General features: G+C 47.5%; 2 protein-coding genes across 5 annotated transcripts in view; both read left to right on the top strand.

Moving 5' to 3' along the window:
- Positions 1-8,183: 8,183 nt before the first annotated feature.
- KCTD7 (potassium channel tetramerization domain containing 7) lies at positions 8,184-21,588 on the top strand. 3 transcript variants are annotated; one of them, XM_072640070.1, is made up of 6 exons: positions 8,184-8,762; positions 13,282-13,451; positions 15,690-15,868; positions 17,191-17,563; positions 18,562-18,631; positions 19,498-21,588. In XM_072640070.1, the coding sequence occupies exons 1-5, from the start codon at positions 8,619-8,621 to the stop codon at positions 18,584-18,586; spliced, it is 891 nt and encodes a 296-aa protein (XP_072496171.1). In that variant the 5' UTR covers positions 8,184-8,618; the 3' UTR covers positions 18,587-18,631; positions 19,498-21,588. The 3 variants fall into 3 exon arrangements, with proteins under 3 accessions (XP_072496171.1, XP_072496170.1, XP_072496172.1); XM_072640069.1 differs by having other exon boundaries at positions 18,562-21,588; XM_072640071.1 differs by lacking the exon at positions 18,562-18,631 and having other exon boundaries at positions 8,185-8,762.
- Positions 21,589-24,694: 3,106 nt separating this feature from the next.
- The window catches only part of RABGEF1 (RAB guanine nucleotide exchange factor 1), a 39,039-nt gene continuing 38,662 nt past the window's right edge, over positions 24,695-25,071 (top strand). The window contains exon 1 of one of the 2 annotated variants that reach the window (XM_072640068.1): positions 24,695-24,839. The gene's annotated coding sequence lies outside the window, so the exon portion shown is untranslated. The remainder of the gene's footprint in view (positions 24,840-25,071) is intronic. The other variant, XM_072640065.1, reaches the window with a different exon arrangement.

The raw sequence follows: 25,071 nt of genomic DNA, 5'->3' as shown, positions 1-25,071 counted from the left end.
TAAGCATTGGAGATACAAAAACACATTCTGTGCTTTCTTAAAGTCATCCCTACTAACAGCATCCCACCCCAGGTCCCCATCACATCATGCCTAGATGATTGGAATGGCTTCCTAAATGGTCTCTACACCTGCAGTTTCTCCCATCTATCCTTCACACCACTACTAACTTTTTTGTTACTGTTCAGTTGTTTTGGTCATGTCCAATTTTCTGTGACCCCATTTGGGGTTTTTTTGGGGGGGCAAAGATATTGGAGTGGTTTGCCATTTCTTCTCCAGCTCATTTGACAGATGAGGAAACTGAGGTAAACAGGATGAAGTGACTTGCCCAGGATCACATGGCTAGTAAGTGTCTGAGGTCAGATTTGAACTCAGGTCCTCTTGATTTCAGGGCCAGCTTTCTATTCACTATGTCACCCAGCTGCCCTAATGGCTAACTTAATTTTCCTAAAATTCAGCTCCAACTTTATCACTTTCTTGCACAAATGCCCTTATGTAGGCTTCCCATTGCACACAAACTAAAGTGCAAGCTTCTTAGCATGGCATTCAAGACCTACAATCTGTCCCCCAATCTACCTCTCAGGATTTCTCTCATTGCCCAAACACGTTTTGCATTTTCTCACTCCTTTTTGACACCTTCACTAATGCTGTTCCCCTTGACTCTGTGGCATAGTGAAAAGAACCCTGGATCAGGTCAAAGGACTTGGATTCAATCTTGGAAAAGTCATTTGTTCCCTTTGGGCCCTCAGGGGCCCAGGGATGGTCTTTACTCTTGTATTTATATCCCTTAGCACTTAGCACAATGCTCTGCACATAGTCAATGTTTAATAAATGCCTTTTAATTCATTCATTCATTCGTCTATTCATTCACTCACTCATTGATTCATTCATCTTCCTCCTCTTTTTCTCCTACACCATGTGCTTAGTTACTGTCTCCTCATCCTGTGTGAATCAGGGGGCCTGGGTCCAAAACCCACCTCTGACACTCAGTGCCTGTGCTACCTTGGTCGGGTCATTTCCTTTCTTGGAGCTTTAGTGTCTTCATAGAGGTAAAACAAAGGGGTTGGTCTAGGTGGTCTCTGAGTTCTATCCCAGCTCTAAATATAATATAACAATGACGATGATGACAGTTAGCATTTATCTGGTGTCAGCTATGTGCCAAGCTGTGCCTAGTGCTTACCAGCCATTATCTCATTTGATCCACTATCTTGTTTTTCTAAAGAGCCCTGGGGTGGATGTCACAAGACAGGAAGTGTGATGTAATAGAGATGAATCAATGGATCAACGGCTGGAGACAGTAGACTGGGGCTTAGATCCCACTTGGGTGACCTTGGGCCAATTATTTCCCTTTTCTGGTCTTCAGTTTCTTCATCGGCAAAATAAAAATATTGGGCTAAGGTCCATCCCATCTCTAAAACCATAATTTGCTATTATTCCATTTTTATCATTATACTGTTATTTATATTATTATTGTTATTACGCATCCTCCTTGATGCCTCAAAAGGGGGTGATAACAGCACTTACTTCCCAGGATCATTATGAGGGTCAAATGAGTTGACATTTGCAAAGTGCTTTGCAAACCTGAATTGAGTTGTTGCTGAGTCATTTTTCAATCGTGTCCAACTCTTCTTGATCTCCTTTGGGGTTTTCTTGACAGAGATACTGGAGTGGTTTGCCATTTCCTTCTCCAGCTCATTTGACAGATGAGGAAACTGAGGAAAGCATCTAGTAAGTGTCTGAGGTTGGATTCGAACTCAGGTCCTCCTGACTCCAGGTTTAGTGCTATACGCACTATGGTGTCACCTAGCCACCAATGCAAACCTTAAAGTGCTAGATAAATGACAGCTATTATCATTATTACACCCATATTTAGAAGATCATAGAACTGCAAGGGGTCTCAGATGCCATCTAGTGCAACCTCTTCCTTTTACAGAGAAGGGTACTGAGGCAGATGAGTTGTAAGCCTGAGTCCTCTAGTTCCAGAACCAGATCTTTTTCCATTACTCCCCATTTCAAGTTTTATGACACGTACCCCCGAGCTCCTTAGAACTTAGGATCATGAACCAGTTGAGATGGTGTTGTATAGAGGTGACCTTGGGCCTTTGAAGGCTCTCAGAGCACAAGTTTTGGCAGGTCTTATACCAAGATGGAAAGGCTTTGAGTCCATGTGTTTGGAGGGCAGGAGGAGGGTGGGAGGGGACAATAACCGACTAGCCTGATTTTGTCCAAACCTAGCTGAGTTCAAAGAGGTTATTCATTGAGAAGTTGGCCAAGCTGATGAACTGATTCAATTACAGTAACTCATCTCTGTCAAATTAGGGTTATGATGGGAATCTCTGGAAAGAGATCTATGCTGATGAAATCAAGAGTCTTAGAAGTCTAGAAGACATACTATTATCATCTCCCTAGTATTAGAATTACAATAATAATAGTTCTTATTGTTGTTGATGTCCCTAGACTCATCTTAGAACAAACCCAGGCCCAGAGAGCCTTCCTTTTCCTCTATCTGTTCAACTGCTTGAGAGACAGCCTGGTTTGGTGGATAGAAAGACCTGGGTTCAAAGCCTTTCTAACACTTCCTAAATATGTGACCCTGTGTAAGATACTTAAATTCTCTGTTTTCTCATTTGTAAAATAAATGTGTTGGACCACATGCCCTGTGCGTTTTCTTCCAATTATGCTTCATGATCTAGGTAGTCATATTCCACCCACGGATTGTTTATCTGTCTTTGGGTATGCTCAGCAATCTGCTTTGCACCACTCCCTTTCCGGTGCCCCAAAAGCAGACCACCAGGAAATCAGCCCCTCACCTTTTCTGCGTAGCTTGTAAACTCCTTGAGGACAGGGACAATTGCATTTTTTTCTTTGTATTCCTCAGCACCTAACATAGTGCTTGCTACACAGTTGGGCACTTGTTAAATACTTCTTGATTTTGATTGATTTATTCTGTATTTGTTCTCTTATTCCTGTATCTATTTGTGCTCTAAGACTAGGGACATGGGCAAGAGAGAATCCTGGATGTGTAAAGCTATGGTACAGCTTGTAGGGGAAGGAAAGAAGAATTTTTTTGTTCGCATACTCATTTAAGCCAAGGTTCCTCAACCTTTTTTTGTATTATGGGCTCCTTTGGCAGTCTGGTGAAGGCTATGGACCCTTTCTCAGAAGAATGTTTTTAAATGCATCAGACAAAATACAGAATTACAGAGAAAGCCAATTCTGCTGAAATATAGTTATCAAATTATATTTTAAATTGTATATTAATATATAATTTACATATTATTTATTTATATTACATTGTATTATTTACTTATGGGTTTCATACATTTATATTTAAGTATATATACATACACAAATATATACACATACATATATACATATACATACACATATAATACATAGGCTCACAGATCCCAGATTAAGAACCTCCTACTTTAAGGGGCCCCTATTTTCCATAGGCAAAGGGAATCCATCCATTGCCGCCTGCCCTGGGTCTAGGCTGACCCTGGATCTGACCCACTCTGAGATGCTTTCCTGCCCCTCACCCCTCTGAGACTCTTGCCTCCAGTTTCCTCTTCTTGGCACAGGCTTCTGCTGTATGACTCTGACTTTGCCCTTCGCCTGTCCCCTGCTCCCTTCCTGGCATCCTCACTTCCCGTTATGGATTCATAGATGGAGAGCTGGAAGAGACCTCAGGGATCATCTAGTCTAACTGCCCACCCTCCTCATTTTACAGATGAGGACACTGAGATCCAGAGAGGTAAAAGTGACCCACCCAGGGTAATCTTCATTGTAAGCAGTAGAAGCTGGATTCAGGTTCAGTGACCCCAAGTTCCAAGCTCTCCCCACTGTACCACCCATGACCATGAGTGGGCTCGTTCAGGTTCCCCAGCTTGGGTAGCCTGTTGTTTTTCTTGAGACTTAGGTAAGGAGTAGAGGAAAGGAGATGATGATCAATCAATCAGCCCCTCTCCCTCGGTCCACTTCTACTGTGATCTTCCGAATATCTGCTCTACTGGCTGCTAGACAGATGACTTTTTCTTGGTATTTTAAGGTTCCCAAATCCTGTTACCTCACTTAAGCCTGACAGCCATCCTGGGAAGTAGCTACCATGGGAATTATTACCCACATTTTGCAAATGATGAAACTGAGAATCAGAAGTTAAAATAACTTGCCTGTGGTCCCACTGCAAGTAAATGTCAGCCGCAGAATTCGAATCTAGATCTCTCTTGATTCTCAGTCTAGTTCTCTTTCCACCACACCAAAGATTCTTAACCTGGTGTCTACAAACCTGTTTTAAAATTTTTTTTAATAACTGTATTCCAATATTACTTATTTCCTTTGTAATCTGATGTCACTTTATGCACTTACAAATATTCTGAGAATGGAGCCACAGGCTTCACCAGACTGCAAAGGGGGTCATGATGTAAAAAAATAAAATCATAAAACCCCCATTGCTTTCCTTGTTCTTTTGTAAATAAAATGTCTTTCATCCTTGATCTTTTATACTCATTCCACCTTCTGGAAATGACTGAAAGCTGGCTTTCTTCTGAGGATGGAAAATCCATCAACAATCCCACTAATGGCTAAACCTCTTCTCTCCTATCACTAGACTCACAGGGCTTCTTCTCCCCACAGCTGCTTTCAGACTCTGATTAGGCCAATATCACCTCTTCTCTTCTTCTTTGGTAGTTCACACCACTCAATTATACTACCCTCTCCCAATCTTTGCCATTATGATCTATTGACCTCCTGAATGTATTCCTACCATCCTCAATAATTCGATAAACCAATAAACTTGGCTTACAATTTCCTCTCCACTCTGTCCTCTACATTATCTTTAGGGAAATCATTATGCTTATTGATGACTCTTCTAATAAATAGCCTGGACACTGAATTCCACAATCTTTTTAAATTCTGTGACCAGGGCCCATTTATTTCAATTGGCATTGTGTCTAGGACCTGTGAAGAATTTTTAACTACTTAAAAAAATTGGTATAATAAAAGACAAAAATCTTACGTGTGTGTATTTATGTAGCATGTCCTAAAATTCTTAGTGTAGTTTTGATCTTTAATAGTTTAAAACTGCCCTAAGACTTTCAGGATACCATGTATATATCTGTATGTGTGTATGGATTGTGTTGTGCATGCACACATGTGTATCTTTCTCTGCGTGTGGAGAGCAGTGATTTTGGTTCCATGAGGAATATAGGATAAAAGTCATTTGATCCACCTTGCCCCATTGGTTTGCTAAATGAAGTTGTAGGATAATTTACATGTTTCCAGTGCTAGATAGATTGAAAGAAATGGAGTTCAAAGGAATTTTCTCACCTCAATAACAAGCATACTTGAAGTAGAATATTACTACTCAAAAGGTAAACTTGGCCTAAGGGCATTTTGCTGACTGGCTGTGTGCTAGCTTTGGGTCTGACTCACCAAAGAACTGAAATAACTTCAATGCCATGGACCAGATGCACAAAAAGGATGGCAACTCTTCCTCTGTAGGGAAGTAGCTACATAGTAGCTGTAATCCAGCAGAGGCAGTAGATGGCAACCCAGCAAAGAAAACTCAGAAGGAAGTGCTTTCCCCATCTTTTAAAAATCTTTATTAAGGACAGAGCTCATAGGCAAGGAGGTGGGGGATATTTTTAGAAAGTAAGGTAATGAAGAAACAAAAGATATCAATAAAAATAGGATTTAAAAGAATAGCCCAGCAGATAACCCTGGCAACTCAGAGTTCAACAGAAAAAGCAGCTCAGCAGATGACATCAGCAACTCTTTGGAGAAGCAGCAAAAATCAGTTTCAGAGGCAGAAAGAGGTTCCAGGTGGGATGCAGTTCAATGATCATTTGTTGTCCTAGCTATGAATGTTTATTATGTTTGTTCTCTCTTCCATATGTGTTTCTGGCCACAAATTTCCTTATTATGCATATTTTTACTCTCTCCAGTAGAAAAGTGGGACAGTGTGTCATTTTATGTATGGTTCAAACAGTGATTTTCCTTCTTATTTTCTCCTGCTGTTATTGAATACCTTTCGATTTCAACAGATTTGTCCTTTGACTTAGTATGAGAAAATAGAAATATCAGTGAGGCTCTTGATTTGTGAATTAAGATGCCACATTACCCTTTGAATATCAGAACCAAGAGGGCCTCTGTACAAGTGTATAGGGCCTACAAAGACCTGTCCATATCCTGTCCATAGGCAGTCTTCATGTCCACTCTCCCTCAGCCATTCACAGGGACATTGTGGACATACCTTAAATCTTGAACATTCTGAAATACTGTTGTGCTATAAGAAATAATGAAGGAGATGGCTTCAGGAAAAAAAACAAGCTATATACACCAACATATTTATAACAGCATTTTTAAGATAACAAAGAAACTGAAAATAATATAAAGGCCCATCGAATGATGGTTGGCTGAGCCAACTTCCTTATGACATAATGGAATGCACAATAAATAAGAATATTACTTAACTATTAAGGAATAACAAATATGATCAGTTCAGAGAAGCATGGGAAGGTTTATAGGAACAGAGGAAGAATGAAATTAGCAGAAACAGGAAAACGAAATAAACCATGTTGCCCAGCTAGTCATTCCCATTCTACACAATGACTACAATATTAATTTATTTAATTAATTTATTTATATTAATTAATTAATTTATATTAAATGAAAAGAACTATGAGAAAAGAAATTGTAGCGGATGTCCTGCATTCCCACGCAGCTCGGTGATGTGGTGAAGAAGAAAGACACGGGAGGCGGGAGAAGAAAAACCAACTCCGTTTATTGATCTGAGGGTCCGGGTATTTATAGACAGAAACTGCAAGCCTATGTGACATTCTGCTTGTCTCCTGCCCTAGTGATTTAATCTGTCTTATCTTAAAGACTGTGAGTCTAGAGGGCATCTATTTTACATATCCCTGTTTTCTGTAATTCTCTCGTTTTTGTCTCATGGAGACAGCCCATCTGGGGGGCATGGAGAGCCATTCCAGACAATATGGAGCACAGTCTCAAAGAACAGTTTCCCCAAAGGTCTATCCTGATCTTGTCAACCGCACTCCACCCTGGCCCTCAACAAGAAATAAAACAGAGCTCTCCCAAAGAAGAGATAGGAGAAGGGGGCCTCCTTCCTTTATTTACTGAAGTGTGGAACAGGAATATAAATTTGCATTTGTTTAATGTGTTGGTTTTACTGAACTGGTTTTCCCCTACTTATTTTTATCCTTTGTGATAAGGAATGGTTTTCTGATGGGAGGGATATATTGGGAAATATAGTGATAGAAAAACAAAGGATGGCAATAAAATGTAAAAATCATTGTTCAGATGGTGGGACACACTTATTAAGCTCCTTCTATAAGGCGTAAGGAGGTGTATAACTAGAGTTGCATAAGGTATAATTCCCGGCCCTCCTCTAGTTTATAGATCGCAGCTTTAGAACCAGAAGGCATCTTAGAAACCATCAAAGTTCAGTCCTTCATTTTACATTGGCAAAGAGGTTGAGTGATTTCACCAAGTCATACAAGTAGAAAATCCTGGGAGGTGAGTAGTGCTCAGGTGGCCTGAGTCCAGAGTCACACTTCGAGGCTTCTTTGTTCACACCACATCGTCCCAGAATGATGGAGACCTTCACCGAGCTGCGCGTGGTGGAACTGGAAGGGACCTTGGTGGCCCGATCCGCTCTGGTCCAAAGCCCCTGTTGTGGAGGCCACTGGGACCCTCCAGGTCCCGCAGACAGTGATGGTCCAGCTAGGATCCCACCCCAGGCCTCTTGGCTGCTCAGCCATCCGCCTAGCAGCCTCCCTCCGTCCCAGCCGCTGCAGAGGTCAAGGTCAAGGCCAAGGCCACGGTCACTGGAGAGATGCGCCTCGCTGCCCTTAGGAGAAGGGAGGGCACTGGAGGACAGACAGGCGGCACGGAGGCCCCGCCGGCTTTCCTCTCCCCGCCACGAGGGAGGCGCAGCCTCGGGCCAGCCAGGAGGGGCCCCATCGCCCCGCGGAGGCTGCGGGTTCCCCAGCGGAGGGGGCACTCCCCGCTCCAGCCCCTTGGGCTGATGCCCTAGCTCCGGGAGAGACGCAGAGAGTCGGGATAAGGAGCGTGCCAGCCAGACAGCCAATCAGAGACTGTCAGGGGAGGCGGCCCGACAGCCTGGCAGCCACTCACGCCCTGGCTGGACCCTCCGTCCGGCCCGCGACTGGGCAACGCCTCTGCCAATCAGGGAGTGGGCCAGCTGGGGCGCTGGGCCAATGAGAAGCGGAGGCTCGTCTGGCCCTGGGCAGGCAGGGAGGGAGGAGAGACTGTGTGGTCCTGCCTCGGTCCTGGGCTGCCTCGGGGAGGGAGAGCCCGAGAGAGAGGGCGCGAGGGGAGGATCCCGGTGCCCACCCCCTTTATCCTCAGCCACATGTGGCTGCCCTCCCCCCGCCGCACATCTGGCTGCCCCTTCATCTCCCCTCTCCGGCTGCCGAGGCACGCCCCTCCCTCCCCCATCATGCCCGGCTGCTCTCTGCTCTAGTTCTCTCTCCTAACTCCAATCCTCCCCACTCACCCCCCCACCCTCACCCCACCTTAGCCAGCCCTTCCCCCTCCCCAGCCTCACCTCCCCCCTGCTGCCCAGAGCCAGAGGGATGGTGGTAGTCACAGGGCGGGAGCCAGCCAGCCGTCGCCCGGATGATGCCATGTCCAGCTCGGACGCTGAAGACGACTTTCAGGAGCCTGCCACCCCCACAGCCACCCAGGCTGGGCATGCTCTGCCCCTGCTGCCCCAGGAGGTAATGGGGAAGGGCTGGGGCTGGGGAGTGGGCCTGAAACTCCTAACTCTCTGTACGTGGCAGACACCTGGGGGAAAGTACAGACAGAGCCAGGAGGAGGGGGAGAAGCGGACTTTGTGTATTCCTGGCCTGGAAGTGGCCGCAGATCATAGGGGCATGAAGATGGAGGAAAGTTCCCCACCCTACTTCCCCCCAAAGGGATGGAGTGTATCTAATTTTTCTTCTCCTAAGCCCGAGCTGCCCAGGATGCCTAAGTCCTTTCCTTGAGTCCTATATTAGTTGGGAGAGCCCTCAAAGAGTCATTTCCACCCTTTCCCTGGCTGGAAGGGGTGTGAAGGGCAGGACTTTGGGACCCATGTAATCTTAGGTCAAAAGCATCATCGAATAACAAGCTTTTTCAAATTTTTCCCCAACTTATCTCCATTGCCCAGATGTCCAGGGGAGGAGAGGACCTAGGAGAGAACTGCTGGTACAAAGCTGACCAGATAAGGGGTGTGTCTCTCAATCCACAAGACCGAGGGTGGCTGCCTCCCTCCATTATTTTCCAGCCCCCACCCCCCACTCCAGCTGCTGTCCTCTGATGTAATGGGGCTTGTGTGTTGTTCATGAATGGGCGACTCCATCTTTTTTACTGTCTCTACCTGACATGAACTGAGAAAGCTGGGAAAAGACAGTGGAGGGAAGCCACTGGGGTGACCCCAGTACTGAAGAAGTACTGGAGACAGCCACTGGTGGGGACAGCACGTGATTTATGAAAAAGGATGCAGCACCCAGGGAATACAAGATGGGGAGGGGCTATGAAGGCACACAGTCAGTGTCCTCTAGACTGGGGAACAGAACACTTGGGTTCTTTTTCCTCTTTAGCCACTGATCTGCCTGAATGACCTTGGACAAATCTACTCTGTGTCTGTTCTCTACGGTCCCCCCAGCTCTTAAACAATAGGGAGAATGAATGTCACTGGAAGTTTGGGACTTTGGGTCTAAACAAAAGGGCAGGTGCTAAGTCCCTTGAGCTGTTGGAAGAAAGAGGCTAGTGAAAACCTCAGGTGGTGTTTATTCTTGGTGAGACCAAAGGAGAATTGTAAGATGGGCTCCCTGGGGACCTTACCCTGAACCTGAAACTGTAAGGTGTCATGGACTTAGTCATAATACTTGTTTATCACTGATAAGTGACCTGACTTAGGGGTAGCTAGGTGGTGCAGTGGATAGAGCACCAGTGCAGGAGTCAGGAGGACCTGAGTTCAAATCTCACCTCAGACACTTGACACTCACTAGCTATGTGACCTTGGGCAAGTCACTTAACTCCAATTGCCTCATCCTGGGTCATCTCCAGTCATCCTGATGAATATCTGGTCACTAGATTCAGAGGGCTCTGGAGGAGGAGTGAGGCTGGTGACCTGCACAGCCCTCCCTCAGTCAAAATAAACTCAAGTGCAAGTCATGTCATTATTTCTCTGATGGCATGGTCTTCTGCTTCAACCTGACTTAGAACTCATTTCTGAGCTTCCTTCAAGCTCATACTTAAACTCTGTACCTCAGTTTCTTCATGTGTAAAGCATATCAAGAAAAAGATGGAGTCATTACTATATGGAACTTCTGATTGCAGAAACTTCCCCCACCAGTGAAGGTCAGCACCTTGCAGCCTTAGAGCTTCCTGGAGCAGAGCTTGCTGCAATAGAATTGGAGGCCACTAACCCATAAATACGGATCCCTCAAATATAATCCTCATAGGGACTTAGCATTATTTATGTAAATATATTGTAGTTATTCATGTGAACTCACATATCAAATAGTTAAAATAAGCTTAGATATTAATATGAATTTTCTTGTTCAGTCATTTCAATTGTGGCTAGCTCTTTGTGACCCCATTTGAGGTTTTCTTAGCAAAGATACTATGGTGGTTTGCCACTTCCTTCTCCAGCTCATTTTACAGATGAGGAAACTGAGGCAAATAGGATAAAGTGACTTATCCAGGGTCACAGCTAGTAAGTGTCTGAGGCCAGATTGGAACTCAGGAAGAAGAGTCTTCTTGACTCCAGGTCTAGCACTCTGTCTACTGCATGTGTTAATATATTTTATTTGTTAAAATATTTTAAATTTTATTTTGTTAAATATTTTTTCCAGTTACCTCTTAATCTGATTTCGACTCCAATGGAGAATGTTATTGCGGTGGGCTGTTTGACCCTTCTGGTTTAGAGCACTATGAGGGGAAATGACCTGCCCAGGGTCATGTAACCAATATGTGTCAAGTCAGCAAACATTTGTCAAGGACCTATTGTGTGCCAGGCACTGGGGATCCATAGGAAGACAAAAAACGGTTCCTACCTCAGGAAGTGCTCATGTTCTAATGGGGAAGATAACCTGCAAAGATCTATGTACAAATGAGATAGAAACAGGATGAGACAGCCACAACCTCAGAGGGAAGGTACCAACACTAAGGGGAACTCTGAAAAGTTTCTTACAGAAGGAGGGATCTTAGCTGGAACTTGAAAGAAGGCAGTGTGTGAAGTGGACAGTCTTCCTTGGCTCTGAGACCCCTCTCTAGAGACTATGCCACATTGCCTTTCTCTGGACATAAAAAAGTAGTGGAGGAGGATGCCAGATCCATCTGCCTCACAGGTTTTAGGGGAGGATCAGATGAGGTTATGTGAGTGAAAGTATATTATTAATCACATCCTAATAAAAATCACAACAAAACTAATATTTCCCAGGCACTGTGCTAAGTACTTTACATAGATTATTTCATTCCCCCAACAATCCTGGGAGATAGATACTATTATCGTCCCCATTTTACAGATGAGGAAACTGAGGCAAGTAGGCTAAGTGACTTGCCCAAGGTCACATAGCTGGTAAGTTTCTGAAACTGGATTTGAACTCAGGTTTTCCTGACTTCAGTCCCAGCATTCTCATAGTGGGTGCTTATTTCTATTGATTGAAAGCAGAAAGACAGGAAATAGGGAGATGGTGTAGGACAGTGGAAAGAGCCCTGGCTCTGGAGTTACAGGACTTGAGTTTAAAGTCCTGCCTCCATTTCCTCTTTCTGTGAAATGTGGGGGTTGGACTAGATGACCTCTAAGGCTCCTTCCACCTCTAGATCTGGGATACTTTGAACCTAGCACATGTTGAGCATTTTTATGTCATGTAAGGATCTAAGATGTCATTCATGTGGGTACTTCCCCCTACACATACACTCCTAGCTCCATCACACATCTTGACTTCTCTGTAATTTAAAGGATGGTCTTCTAGAGTTCCCACAGCAGAAAAAAATGTAGCCAACCTAGCCCCTCTAAGCTGAGCCAGGCCATTCCTAAGAGGACAGAACCGTACTCTGGCCACTGGCTCATTCTTGACACTTTTGCAGTCTTGGAGCACCTGCTACGGCTCATGTGCTGCAGTCGCCCTGGCCTTTGAGAACCCAGGGTCACCTCCAAGTCCTAATGAGACGTTGAAAGGGGAATGATTCTTCACTAGAGGCGTTAAAGGGATGAGAGTTAACTTGGATACATTGCCAGCCCTGGAGTCAGGAAGACCCACCTCTGACACAAGCCATGTGACCTTGGGCAAGACAGTTAGACCCTGAACCCCCTCTCAGGTAACAGTCTAAGTATGACTAGAGCTTTCAGAAAAGGTGGTGATCTGCCTTGATGGAGAAAGTGCCTTCACTGATCAAATCATGTCTGGCCCCCAAAATTTAAAAAGAAAAAAAGGGATGTAGATTGGAGTAAGGCTATCAGTAGGTGGGCATTTATTAAGTACTTACTCAAATACCCATATGTGACAATCCTTATCCTCAAGGAGCTCACAGTCTACTGAGTGACTTGGACAAGTTTCCCATTCTGTCATGTGGAGGGAATTGGACTAAGTGACCTCTAAGATTCTTTCCAGCTCTACATTATGATCCTCTGATCCTATGACTAGAGGGTCACTAAGGTTCCACTAAGGCCTTTAGGACCTATCAATCAGTTCCTATCCTAGGGAACTAGCCCCATTTTTTTTCACATTTATTTCAGTAGCACCTTGACCCAGTGAAACACATCCAGAAAATTCAAAGGGTGATGATACGTTGTATGACACGTTCAGGAGTTATGTTTGTTCAGTTATATCTGACTCTTCATGACCCTGTTTGGGGTTTCCTTGGCAAAGATATTGTAGTGGTTTGAAATTTCCTTCTCCAGCTCATTTTACAGATGAGGAAACTGAGGCAAACAGGGTTAAGTGACTTGCCTAGGGTCACAAAGCTAGTAATTGTCTGAGGCTGGATTCAAATTCAGCTCTTCCTGACTCCAGGCTTGGTGAGCTATCCACTGCACCACCCTGCTGCCCCTCATCATTTTACAGGTTGTTGTTGATCTGACTCTTCACCCTATTTTAGTAAGGTTTGTTAAGTGGGGAAAGGAAGGAAAGAAAAGGGAAACAGTCAGACACCTCACCCAGGGTCACACCATGATTTCTCTTAGATGTCCAGGTTCCTAGTCCTGCTTTCCAGTCTATTTCAACACCCCAATGATTTTTCTTCCAGTTCCCTGAGGTTGTCCCACTCAACATCGGAGGGATGTACTTTACCACACGCCTGTCGACATTGCGGCGCTATGAGGACACCATGCTGGCAGCCATGTTTAGTGGACGCCACTACATTCCCACTGATGCTGAGGGACGGTATTTCATTGACCGTGATGGGACTCACTTTGGGTAGGTGTTTTCTGCTGCTTCTCCGGAATTGTTCCACCAGTGTGTGTTTGGTTAGATACAAGAAAACACTTCCTGATGCTCAGGTTGATCAAACATGTTTCTTTAGGGACACAGAATCTAGATCTCATATAGTGCTTTGACACAGTATGAGGTGTCTTATAGATACCCAGGAAATGCTCGATTAAGTAGAAAGATACTATGATGGAGGGAGGCTGGCCAGGGACTTAGGAAGACCTGGACTCCAGTCCTGCCTCTGACACAACCTAGCTTTGGGACTTTCAGCAAGTCACTTATCCTTTCTGGGTTTCAGTTTCTTCTTTTGTAAAATGAGGGGATTGGACCAGGTGACCAGAGTTCCTTTCCAGTCTTAAGTCTAGCTCTACTGGGAATTTCTCAGACTGAAGCAATATCAACTCCCAGAGGATTTACACTAAAAAAAATCCTGGACACCTTTAAAAAAATCTTATATTTGTTGATATCTTTTGTGTTTATATCACTTTCATTTTAAAATATATTTCTTCTCCCCATGAATGAGCTCAATGATCCAACCCTATGACAAAGATTAAAAAAGAAAGAGGGAGAAAAAGCAGTTTATTAAAATGAACTGACACATGAGTCGTATGTGGCTGTATAAACAAAAGGCCACACCTCGAGCCCCTCACGTCTGTAAAGAGGAGAGGGAAGTCCTGAGTGATAGAAGTATCGTGGAGCAGTTTTCCTGCAGAGACTTTTAAAAAAATCAGAGGTGCTTATCCGTATGAAATTCCAGATGTGATCTTATCTTATGTCCTTCCTTCTTAAGAAAAAAAACCAAACTTCCAAGCTTTTCAAACTAGATCTGAAAGATTTGTGATGCCATTAACAGTGATCTCCTTTGTTCCTGGATTGACTTCTTTATCCAGCACCATAGCAGGGTAAAAGAGAGTGTTGAGAAGGGTCCTTCTATCCTAGTTCTGGAGGTAGAAAGAGGGCTGGAATGCCCTCCTACTCCTGTGGCATGACCAAATCTGGCCACTCCTGAATTCATGTCATTGGAAACTCTGCAAGTCATTAATTGCAGATCTTCCACACCTTCCCCCTTCAAGCAGGACTTCCTCATTCCCAAGCCAAATGAAGGGCCAGTTTCCACCTTCACAGAGGGGACATGTGGTCAACTCATTTGCTTGGTAGCATCCTAGTCTCCCTGGTGGGCTGTCAGCTGCCTCTAGCTCTGAGAAAACAACGTGTCACATCGCTCGTTGGAGCTATAAAAAGATTTGTTTGCAGTCTCTTTGGGGGAGGAAAGCGCTGGGCCTCAGCTGGTATCCCACACAGACCTCGGATCCTGGGCTGGGTCTGGGCTGACCAAAGGAGGGGCTGTATGGTTCCATTGAGGCATTGAGGTTTAGCTTGTCTTTTTTTTTCCCCTTGAGAAGGCTGCTGGACTCTGGCTTCTGTCCTGTTCTGTCCTTGAGGACTCTGCCAAAGAATGATGGGAACCAGGTGGGAGAATAAACATGGTGGCCCTGTCTGGTTCCACCCTCCTGCTGCCACAGCTTTGCAAAGGCCTAGGAAGAACAAGAAAGGTCTGAGTCCTGTGGTGTTGCTCCTGCTTGGAACACACACCCAAGGGAGAGAGATGGTGGGTTTTCTTCCCATCCTCAGGTAGGGCAGCTTCCTCAGTTGTGGTCAGTGAGAAGTGGACATGAACAAGATGGAGGGTGTCAGGGATGGCAAAGGGCCTTGAGATGTTGTGGTGGGTATGTTGAGTCAGGAGAATCAACCAGTCTAGAGTGCCTTATGTATACCAGGTACTGAGGCTACCAAGACAAAAGTGAGACAGTCAGTCCTTCTCCTCCAGGAGATTACATTGATGGGGTGGATGAACATAGGCATATACTGGATAAAATACAAGAAGGTGGTTGGGTAGATGGGGACAGGGCTTCATGTAGACTGTGGTGCTTGAAGGAAGAGAGGGATTCTCTGAGGCAAAGGTGAGGTGGGAGTGTGTTCTGGAAAGGGAAAGAGGAGAGGACTGGGGTGGGGAGGAGTGGACGGACATAGGACCACAGACAGAGTTAGAAGGGACCTTATAGGTCCTCATGAGGCCCTGTGAGCTTATGAGACTTACCTAGGGTCACACAGCCTTCTCTTCCTTCCTGTATCCCTCCTTTCCTTCCCTTCTCTACCCTCCCACATCCCCATGTCCCCCCAGTGTAGCCTTGCCCTTAATTTCTCCTTTGCTTCCCTCTCACTTAGAGACGTGCTTAACTTCCTTCGTTCTGGCGACCTGCCCCCTAGGGACCGAGTGCGAGCCGTGTACAAGGAGGCCCAATATTATGCTATTGGGCCCCTGCTGGAGCAGCTAGAGGATGTGCAGCCCCTGAAAGGGGAGAAGGTGCGGCAGGCATTCCTGGGACTCATGCCCTATTACAAAGGTGAGGAGGGTGGGGCCAAGCCATGTGGGGTCTCACCTGCTGAACCCCTCGCAGCCTCAGTGTTCCCATCTGTAAAATGGAAGGTCCTAATCCTTGCTACCTTGCAGGGTTATTTCAAACAATATTCCTTATGAACCTGAAGTATAGTGTAAATGGCTGTTATTAGGTTTGTGGGTAGATTTCAGTGGGGTGGGGTGGAGGGGCTTTTGAATTTGATGGGGGAAAACGATATCTTTATTTCACTATGGTTGTTCTCTTTTTTTAGTCCTATATATTTTATTTTCTGGATTTAAAACCATAAGGGCTCTCCAGGCTTCCTCAGATTGCCCAAGGGGTCCAAGACACAAAAAAAGTTAGGAAATCCTACCATACCTCAGCCCACTTATAGTGGTTTTTCTCACTTAATGCTTCCCTTGATTTCTGGGTTTTGAGGGGTTTTGTTTTTCACTTGTGTTCATCCTTCGTTGCCGAAGAAGACCACGCCATCAGAGAAATGATGACACAACTTGTACTTGACTTTGTCTGGAGTGAGGAAGAGCTGTGCAGGTCACCAGCCTCACTTATAAGTGACTTGTCCACAGTCAGTATGTATCAGAGAACTTAAGTCCCCTTTGACCCCAAGGCTGGCTTACTATGTTTCACATTATGAGAAATAGACTGAGAAAGCACAGAGGATCAACATCCCATTTCCATGCCTCTACTGTGCCTCTGTGACTTTACTGGACTAGACATGAAATTCTGGCCATTTTTAAACCAGACCTCCCAAGAAAGGGAGTTCAGTCACTTTGATTCACTTGGGAATTCCATCTTTCCCCTTCACCCCCATTTATTTTTCCCCTTTATTTTCCCCTTCCTTTTATTTTAAATTGATAAATAAGCAATTTTCCATTGAAATTGTTAAAATAAGAAATGTTATTTTCCCCTTCCATTTATTTCTAACTGAAATCCCTATTGAAATACAAGGGGCTTATTCCTTTTTAGAAATAGGAATATTACTGATTTCTATCCTCCTTCGGGAAGCACCTTAATATTGGCAAGGCCTGGGTTCAGATCCTGTCTCAGATACCTACCAGCAATGTGACCCTGGGCAAGTCACTTCACTGTCTCAGCCTCAGTTCCCTCTTCTGTAAAGTGAAGGGGCTGGACTCAGCAGCTTCTAAGGTCCTTTCTTGCTTTAGATTTATGCTTCTATAATGTACAGATTGGTCCTGAGTTATTTTAGGCCCATCAAGGGCAGTCATTTCCCTCTGGGTCCTGCTCCTTCCCCTCCTCTTCCTCTGTTCCCCCTCCCTGTGACAGCTGCTGTTTTCTGTCCCCCCAAGACCACTTGGAGCGGATTGTGGAGATCGCTCAGCTGCGGGCTATCCAGCGCAAGGCCCGCTTTGCCAAGTTGAAGGTCTGCGTCTTCAAGGAGGAGATGCCCATCACACCCTACGAGTGTCCCCTCTTCAATTCCTTACGCTTTGAGCGTAGCGAGGGTGACAGCCCCTTCTTTGAACACCACTGCGAAGTGGACGTTTCCTTCGGGCCATGGGAGGCCGTGGCCGACGTCTACGACCTGCTGCACTGCCTGGTCACGGACCTCTCTGCCCAGGGCCTCACAGTGGATCACCAGTGTATCGGGGTCTGCGACAAGCACCTGGTCAACCACTATTACTGCAAGAGACCCATCTATGAGTTCAAGATCACATGGTGGTGAGTAGCCCCAGCAAGAAGCCCCAGTGGGAGGGGGCACTGTCGGCTCTGCTTGACATCCCGTGGAGGCTGCTGACCATCTATCCCAGGGACATGCTGTGATGGGGACTGAGTCCTGAACAGCCCAGCCCAGGTGGCCCCGTGGCATAGCTGCCCAGCTCCAGGGATACACCTGGGGCTAGGCCCAAGGCCTTAGCCAGCTGGAACAGTGGCCCCATCAGGCCCTCTTCTGGGAGCAGCACCTTCTTGCCTGTGGCTCAGGGGATCTAGCTGGGGCCCATCCGTGAGACCCAGAGTTATCTGACTGTCTCTCCCACCCAGAGGGAGAGCTGTGACCCTTTTTGGAGGTCAGGGCTGGGTCCATGTTTCATATTCTAGTGGGCATTAGTCCCTTTCCTCCTCCCCAACTTCCCCTGCTATGGTTTCATTCCCTAAAAAACCCTGTGTGCCCAGGGCCTAGCTGGGAAAAAGAGAATGGAATATGGGAGATTTACCAGAATGAGCTCCTTAAATTTCCCATGATGGTGAAGAAGAACTTGCTTTTATCAAGTTACCTCCCCCAAATATCCCTGCTCAGTTTCTCCTCTTGGGACCCAGAGAGTCTCGTCTTCCTCACCAAGCACGTTTCTCATCCCCTTTGAGATCTGTGATCAGAGCTGCCAAAGGCCTGTGCCAGGTTCGCCTTAGAAAAACCAGTGTTTACAGCCCTGATTTGGGCATTGGTTCCTGCTATCTCTCCCTCCCTTCCTCAGCCCCTTCCCTGCCATTCCCCCAACTCCTGTATAGGGTTATTTCCTTTGGAGCTGAGATGCAAACTGCAGAAGCTAATGGGAGTCAGGGATAGACATGGAGCCTCCATCCACACTGAGTCACAGCATCCTTCTCCATGTTCCTGGCTGTTGTGTTAAGTGGGCAGCTCATACTTGTAGAACAAGCCCACTCTAGAGTTCACTACCATGAGACCTTGTTAGGATAACCTATTCAAGTCTCTCCCTCAGGGAGGCCCTGGGTTCTGAAGAATAAAAGGAGGGACTGAATGGGAGGCAGTGTCTCCTCAGGGGCTCGTAGGTAAGCCAGCAATAATTCCCAAGGATACTTGGGTTCCTATATTTTGAAGATATTAAACGATCCAGAATATCTCTGGCCTGATCCCTTCTTCCTAAGGAAGTTGTTCGGGTTAAGGATTTTCCCTTCCTGGAGGTTTGGACAGCCAAGTGGTGGCACTCAGTGATCCCCTAATCAGCATTTCCACCACTTCTTCATTCCTCTGTATGACCTGTCAGGGCTGCTTAGAGAGAGTCCTACTTCTGTAGTCACATCTGTATTCAAACCAATATCCAAACATTGTCAGCCCTGGTTGGCCCAACCCTACTGGCCCTGTGCATGTAAGGACTGGTTGATTTAGCCTAGGGAAACTAAGGTTGCCCGATTCCTGATAGCATGGCATAGTCTGAGCTCAAGAAGCCCAGCCAGCACCCTCCACTGAACCTGTATGCATCATCCTTGATGTGTCTCCATGCAAAGCTGTCTCCCCCATAGGAGAAGTGGCCCTGAGACGATGAGTGGCAGGATATTCAACACTTAGCAGAGTGCCTGCCGCATAAGAGAGGTATAATAAATGCTGAATGAATGCATACCAGCACTAGGCAAGAAGCGTGGCGGGCAGTGGAGTAGAGGAGCTCATATGTGGTAGATATTACCTAAGACCAGAGAGAGGCTTTCCATCTAAATTGGTAGGACAGTTGCCATTCTGGATTTTCAGATGCCCCTTTTCATCTAAAAGGCAGCTGGAAATGTTTGTTTTGGGGTTGATGTTCCTGCAGGGTGCCAGGTGTTGCTAACCATGTGTCCAGTCAGGTTGAGTTTAGTAAAAAAGTCTTTTGTTTATCTCTCTGAGTGGTGTTACTGCCTAATCCGTGTTCGTTTTTTGACAGACACTGAGCCAAGCTTTTGAGGAGGATGTCAGTGTGAGTAGAGCGCAGATTACTAACACCATTGCTGACAGTAACCCACACTGGCCTCTCTTCCCCCTGTCCCCTCCTGCTCCCGCCACAGAGCATCGCAGTGTGTTTATTTAGAATCCACATGGGTGAGACCCAGACTGACTGGTTTTCGAAAAGCCCTGCAACCCTGCTTGGGGGTTAATCTGGATGCTGGGTGAGGACAGTGTCCCCCATCTCTCTGAAAGGTCACTCTCTGTTAACTCTGTCGTGACGTGCTTTCAATGACTGTGTTTTGCTGTGTGTCCTTCTGAGGAGACTAGGGCTGCCAGGAAGGGTCATTCCTGGCTACATTTAGGGAGCTTTTTCTAGAGCTAGCAACAGACCCGCCCTCTGTCTAGGACCTGAAGCTGAATTGGAAGGCAGGTAAAAAAACTCTGTAATCTATAGACATCAAACCCAAAGGGGAGGCGGGAAAAAAAGGTGGTTGTTGCTAATAGCCTCTGGTTCTACCCTTGGACTGATGGGAATAAAACCCCTTCTTGGGGGAAATTATTCTGGCACCCAGCGAACTCCTCTAATTATTGGTAGGGCTAGGACCTTTTCTATCCTTCCTCTCTTTTATAACTACAGTATCATCTAAGTCAAGAGGGGCAAAGTCCCACGAGAGTCTTAGAAATACTTCCTTCCTAAATGCTAACAACGTAGTTTATTTGAATTCTTTCAACTTCATGGAACCTACTCCACACCCCCCACCCACTTTAAAAATGAAACTATATGTGTTCTCTTCAGAGATGGGCCAAGAGAAAAGACTCATTGGACTGGTTTGTGGATCATAAATTTTGAGCTGAAAGAGGACTTATAGAGACCATCTAGTCTAATCTCCTCTTTTTGCAAATGAGAAAACTGAGACTCAGAGAGTTGGACTTGTCCAAGTCATAAAATGACACAGATGTGATTTGAACACAAGTCCTCTGTCTCCAAACCCATTGCTTTTTCCACTGTTCTATTTTTCCATAGGTTACTGGAGAATAGGAGAATTCAAAGATTAGGACCATTGGGAGAAAAGTGACTGGCCAGAGCAGGAGCTTTCTTAGTGGTTGGCTCCTCCAGCATAGCAGGTTAAGAACATAAAATCTGGGGGCTGGGCTGTTGGCCGAATCCCTCCCAAGTTGAGCTGACTGTTGTTAGGTGACCTGTGGCTGTCCCCGTCCCACACAGTTCATCTAGGTGCTCCCTCTGGGTGGGCTCATTGGCCAATCAGGGGACAGCAAGTTTCACTTCTTTCTTGGGCCCACGATCTGCTTGGGGTTTTCTGAGGAATGCTTCTCAGGTTGGGTCAGTTGATTCTTTGACTTCCTAGGTGTTTGTTGTTGAAGTCACTGGACATGTGTCATTCCTTCTGCGACCTTGGGCTCAGAGTATACAGGGCTGACCCCATCCTGAAAGAGTTAAAAATATCTTCCCATACCATAAGCACTCTGTTTCCAGAAAGGACCTCTCTTACACACACACACCCTTCTGTCCAGACTTAGTCCTTCATAAAAATACTTTTCATGCCTCCATTTACCAGAGTTCTCACCAAAGACAGATCTGTCTACAACTCCTAGGGCCATACATAACTCTAGAGCCAGAAGGGCCCTCAGAAGCTACGTAGTCCAAGCCCCTCATTTTACAGATGAGGAAACTGAGGCCCCAGGAGATCATGTAACTTGCCCAAAGTCACATGAGTGAGAAGCATTTGAAATAGGATTTGAAATCAGGTTCTCTGACTCCAGAGCCAGGACTCTTTTCATACTGCCTCCCTGCCTTTGGTGGAAGGAGGCTGAAGGGGGTAAGACATTTCTGAAATTCTGGGAAAATGTGCATGGGTAAAGGAATAGAGGAGGAGGAGCAAGGGCAGGAGATCCCAGGTGGAGTGCAGGTGCTGACCTGGGCTTAAGTGTCTTCCTCCCCACAGATCTAGGGCTCTGTGTCACCGTGTAGCGGGTCCTGTGTCATTGACTTTTTTCATTCCGATGTCTGTGACAGTGTGGCTGTACCAGCCTTCCTGCTGTACGATGGCATTAAAGTGAAGTATCAGGATGTAGGTGGTGTGTGGCTTGTCTTCTTCAGGGCTAGTTTCCTTCTCTCTCCCCTACCCCACCTTCACAAAATCGTAAGATTCAGATCTAGAAGAGACTCCAGTGCTCGGCTGGCACAATCTTATCATTTTACAGATGAAGACTCGAAGGCCAAGAAAGACCCATTCCATTGGGACACCATTGTGACTGCCAAAACTCTTTACCAAGCAGAATTGATCACCTTTCTGCCTGGCCTGCGGCTTCATAAGAAGACTTCTGGAGCTGGACTCATGGTTTAATTTAGAGTCCAGAACCCCAGAAAAAAACCCACACTCCTCAGGGCTTACCATCACTTTCATTAGGAGCCTTCCTTCTTGCTTTTGAACCAAGAACCTCAAATATCTGTGCCAACTCCATTCACTGCCTCCAGTCAATGTTCCTAAAGCTCTTTGCCTCCAAAGCCAGGAGCCCCTACCCTGAATAACCCCAAAGGGCTCTACAAACTGGGCTTCCTTGTATATCTTCAGACCAGTGTCCCAGTGGTGGGGCCCTGAATAAAGGTTTCCATTTTGTTTTATTTAACTAGGGCTTGGAAAGCACCAGCTTCATTGAGTAAGACGGATCTTTAGGGAGATTTTCACAGAGCAACCTCCCCATAGGTGAAAACCACAGGTTCGATGGCTCCTTGGCTGAGGCTGAGGCTCTCCAATCCTCTCCAGGGACCTGCCTGGTCCCTGCTTGAATACTCCCCTATGGTACCGCAACCAAGGTGTCTTAGTCTTAGCATCTGGATTCAAAGGATTCTCAGAGTCTGAAAACATGAGCATACTGATCACAGTTGGATGGATTGCATAATAAGCTTTATTGAAAGAAACATGGGAGGATAGAGATGAGAATCTCCAGCACAGGGGTTCTTAGCTTTTTTGTGTGTCCTGGACCCCTCAGGCAGTTAGGGGAAGTCTAAGGACCCCTTCCTGATCAGAATAATGTTTTTAAAGGCATAAAATAAAATACTTAAGATTACTAAGGAAACTGATCATATGAAAATGAAGGTATCAGAACTTTTTTAAAATTCCAGGCCACAGACTTTCAAGTTAAGAACCCCTGTTAGATGATTTTATCAGACAGTCATCACTCACATCTCCAAAGAGATGGACCCATGTAAGTAACAAATGGCCAATGTCTTAGGAATCAGATAAAAATGGGTCCTGTGGAGAAAACAATATTAACCAATCAGTAAACGTACAGTCTGTGTTTCAGTAGGCACGTATTAAGAGCCAGCTGTGTGCTGGGTACCATGCTAATCACTGGGTATGCCAAAGAAAGGCAAAAGGCAGTTCCTGCCCTTGAGGACTTCACAGCACCTTTTATGTGTCAAGCACTCTGTTAGGTGCTGAACATAGAAATACAACAAGTAAAATAAAACCTGATACTTGTTGTATGACCCTAGGCAAGTCACTTAAAGGCAGCTCAACGACCTTACCAAACAGACGTTACTGGCATCTGTGGAATTGTGCTGGGGAGTTTCCTAAACCGATGAAGTCACAGGTCTGACAAAACCCAACCACCTAGGGGCCTGCTGTAATGCTTTTTAGGCGCCCGCTTTATTGATCGGCCCATCTTCTTGGAAATACGTCACTAATGTCTTTGATGACATTGTCTCCTCCTCCAGTAATAGGTCGGATTCATGCATTGAGCACAAAGAGGACGTTCCCAGTTTTTCAGATGAGGTAACTGACGTGTCCAGGGTCCTAGGCTCCGAAGCGCTCGGACTTGAGGGCCAGGGTGGACCTTCCCTTGTCGATGACTCATTGCTTATCTGACGCAGAGTCAGGCCAGTCCCCTCTGCCCTCCCCAACTCCTCGGGGTCCATCAGCAGGTAGGGCGCTGTCCTTTGGCCCCTCTGGCCTCCACGGGTTTGCGAGGCCGGGGAGAGGCTGAGACCCGCAGTCAGGGAGACCCGGAGGAAGGCTGCTACAAAGGAAAGCCCGGGGCCAGAGGGAGGACACTCAGGGTCCTGGCCTTGCCTCTCCCCCGTCCCAGGTGGGCTGCCCACACACGCCCCTTTGGTCCAAGTTTGTTTTTCCAGTCCCTTCCCCAGGTGTGTGCTCAAGCCCCGCCCCTTTCCCAGATCTGAGCCCCGCCTCCTTTCTCTGGCTTCTATTTTCAGCTCTCTCCGATTCCCACTCCCCGCGTTCTCCCAATTTCTGCGCTCTATCCCCGCCCCTCGCCCACTCTCGGCGTTCTATCCCCGCCCCTCGCCCATTCTCCGCGCTCTATCCCCGCCCCTCCCAGTTTGGGCGCTCTATCCCCGCCCCTCGCCCACTCTCCGCGCTCTATCCCCGCCCCTCCCAGTTTGGGCGCTCTACCCCCGCCCCTCGCCCATTCTCCGCGCTCTATCCCCGCCCCTCCCAGTTTGGGCGCTCTATCCCCGCCCCTCGCCCACTCTCCGCGCTCTATCCCCGCCCCTCCCAGTTTGGGCGCTCTACCCCCGCCCCTCGCCCATTCTCCGCGCTCTATCCCCGCCCCTCCCAGTTTGGGCGCTCTATCCCCGCCCCTCGCCCACTCTCCGCGCTCTATCCCCGCCCCTCCCAGTTTGGGCGCTCTATCCCCGCCCCTCGCCCACTCTCCGCGCTCTATCCCCGCCCCTCGCCCACTCTCCGCGCTCTATCCCCGCCCCCCTCCCAATTTCCGCGCTCTATCCCCGCCCCCTGCGAGCCTCGCCATTCCAGCTCCGCCCCCTTCGAGTCTCCGCATTCCAGCCTCGGCCTCTCTCCCAGGTTAGTGTTCCAGCCCCGCCCCCTTTGCCTTAGCCCTCTTCCCAGGTATGTTTCCCAGCTCCGCCCCTTCCACGTCAACCTTGGAATTCTCCTCGCCCCTTCAGCTCCGCTCCCTCAAGTCTTCGTCCAATCAGAGCCTCGTGCCCGCCCTCTGAGAGGGAGGAAGAAGCCAAGGAAAGGCTCTCTTTGGCTGGGCCCGGTCCGAGGCCTCGGGACGCGACGTCAGGTGACTCGTGATGCGAGCACGTCGGTCGGAGCGGGGGGCGGGGTCTGCGCGCGCGCGCTCGCTGACGGGGAAGGCGCCGGCGCCGCCGTCGGCGCCGGGTCGGGGGGCGGGGCGGAGCCGGGCCGGGCCGGGCCGGGGCGTGGCCAGGGCCGCGCCGGGCGGGAGTGGACGGACTCGGAGAGAACGCGCGGGTCGGGCGGCGCGGCGGACCAGCTCCAGGCGGCAGGCGGTGGGGCCCGAGCGCGGCCGGGCCGGGCCGGGAACGCGGTAAGGTCTGGGCGCTGGCTGACTGACGGGCCCCGCCCCTTCGGGGTCGCCCGTCCCTCCCGGTCCCCTTCCCCTCCCCGGTGCGATCCCCGACCCCTTCACATCCCGGCCCCCGGAGAACTTTCCCACCTCAGACGCCCCAGTCCCTCGGGCCGTGCCCGGGCCATGCCCGCGCGGGCCAATGGGGGGCCCCCGCCACTCCCGGGCTGGCCGGCCCCCCGCTTGGAGAGCC

The sequence above is a fragment of the Notamacropus eugenii genome, chromosome 2 (genome assembly GCF_028372415.1).
Source record: "Notamacropus eugenii isolate mMacEug1 chromosome 2, mMacEug1.pri_v2, whole genome shotgun sequence".
NCBI lineage: Eukaryota > Metazoa > Chordata > Mammalia > Diprotodontia > Macropodidae > Notamacropus > Notamacropus eugenii.
This window is presented reverse-complemented; position numbering and strand designations above follow the sequence as displayed.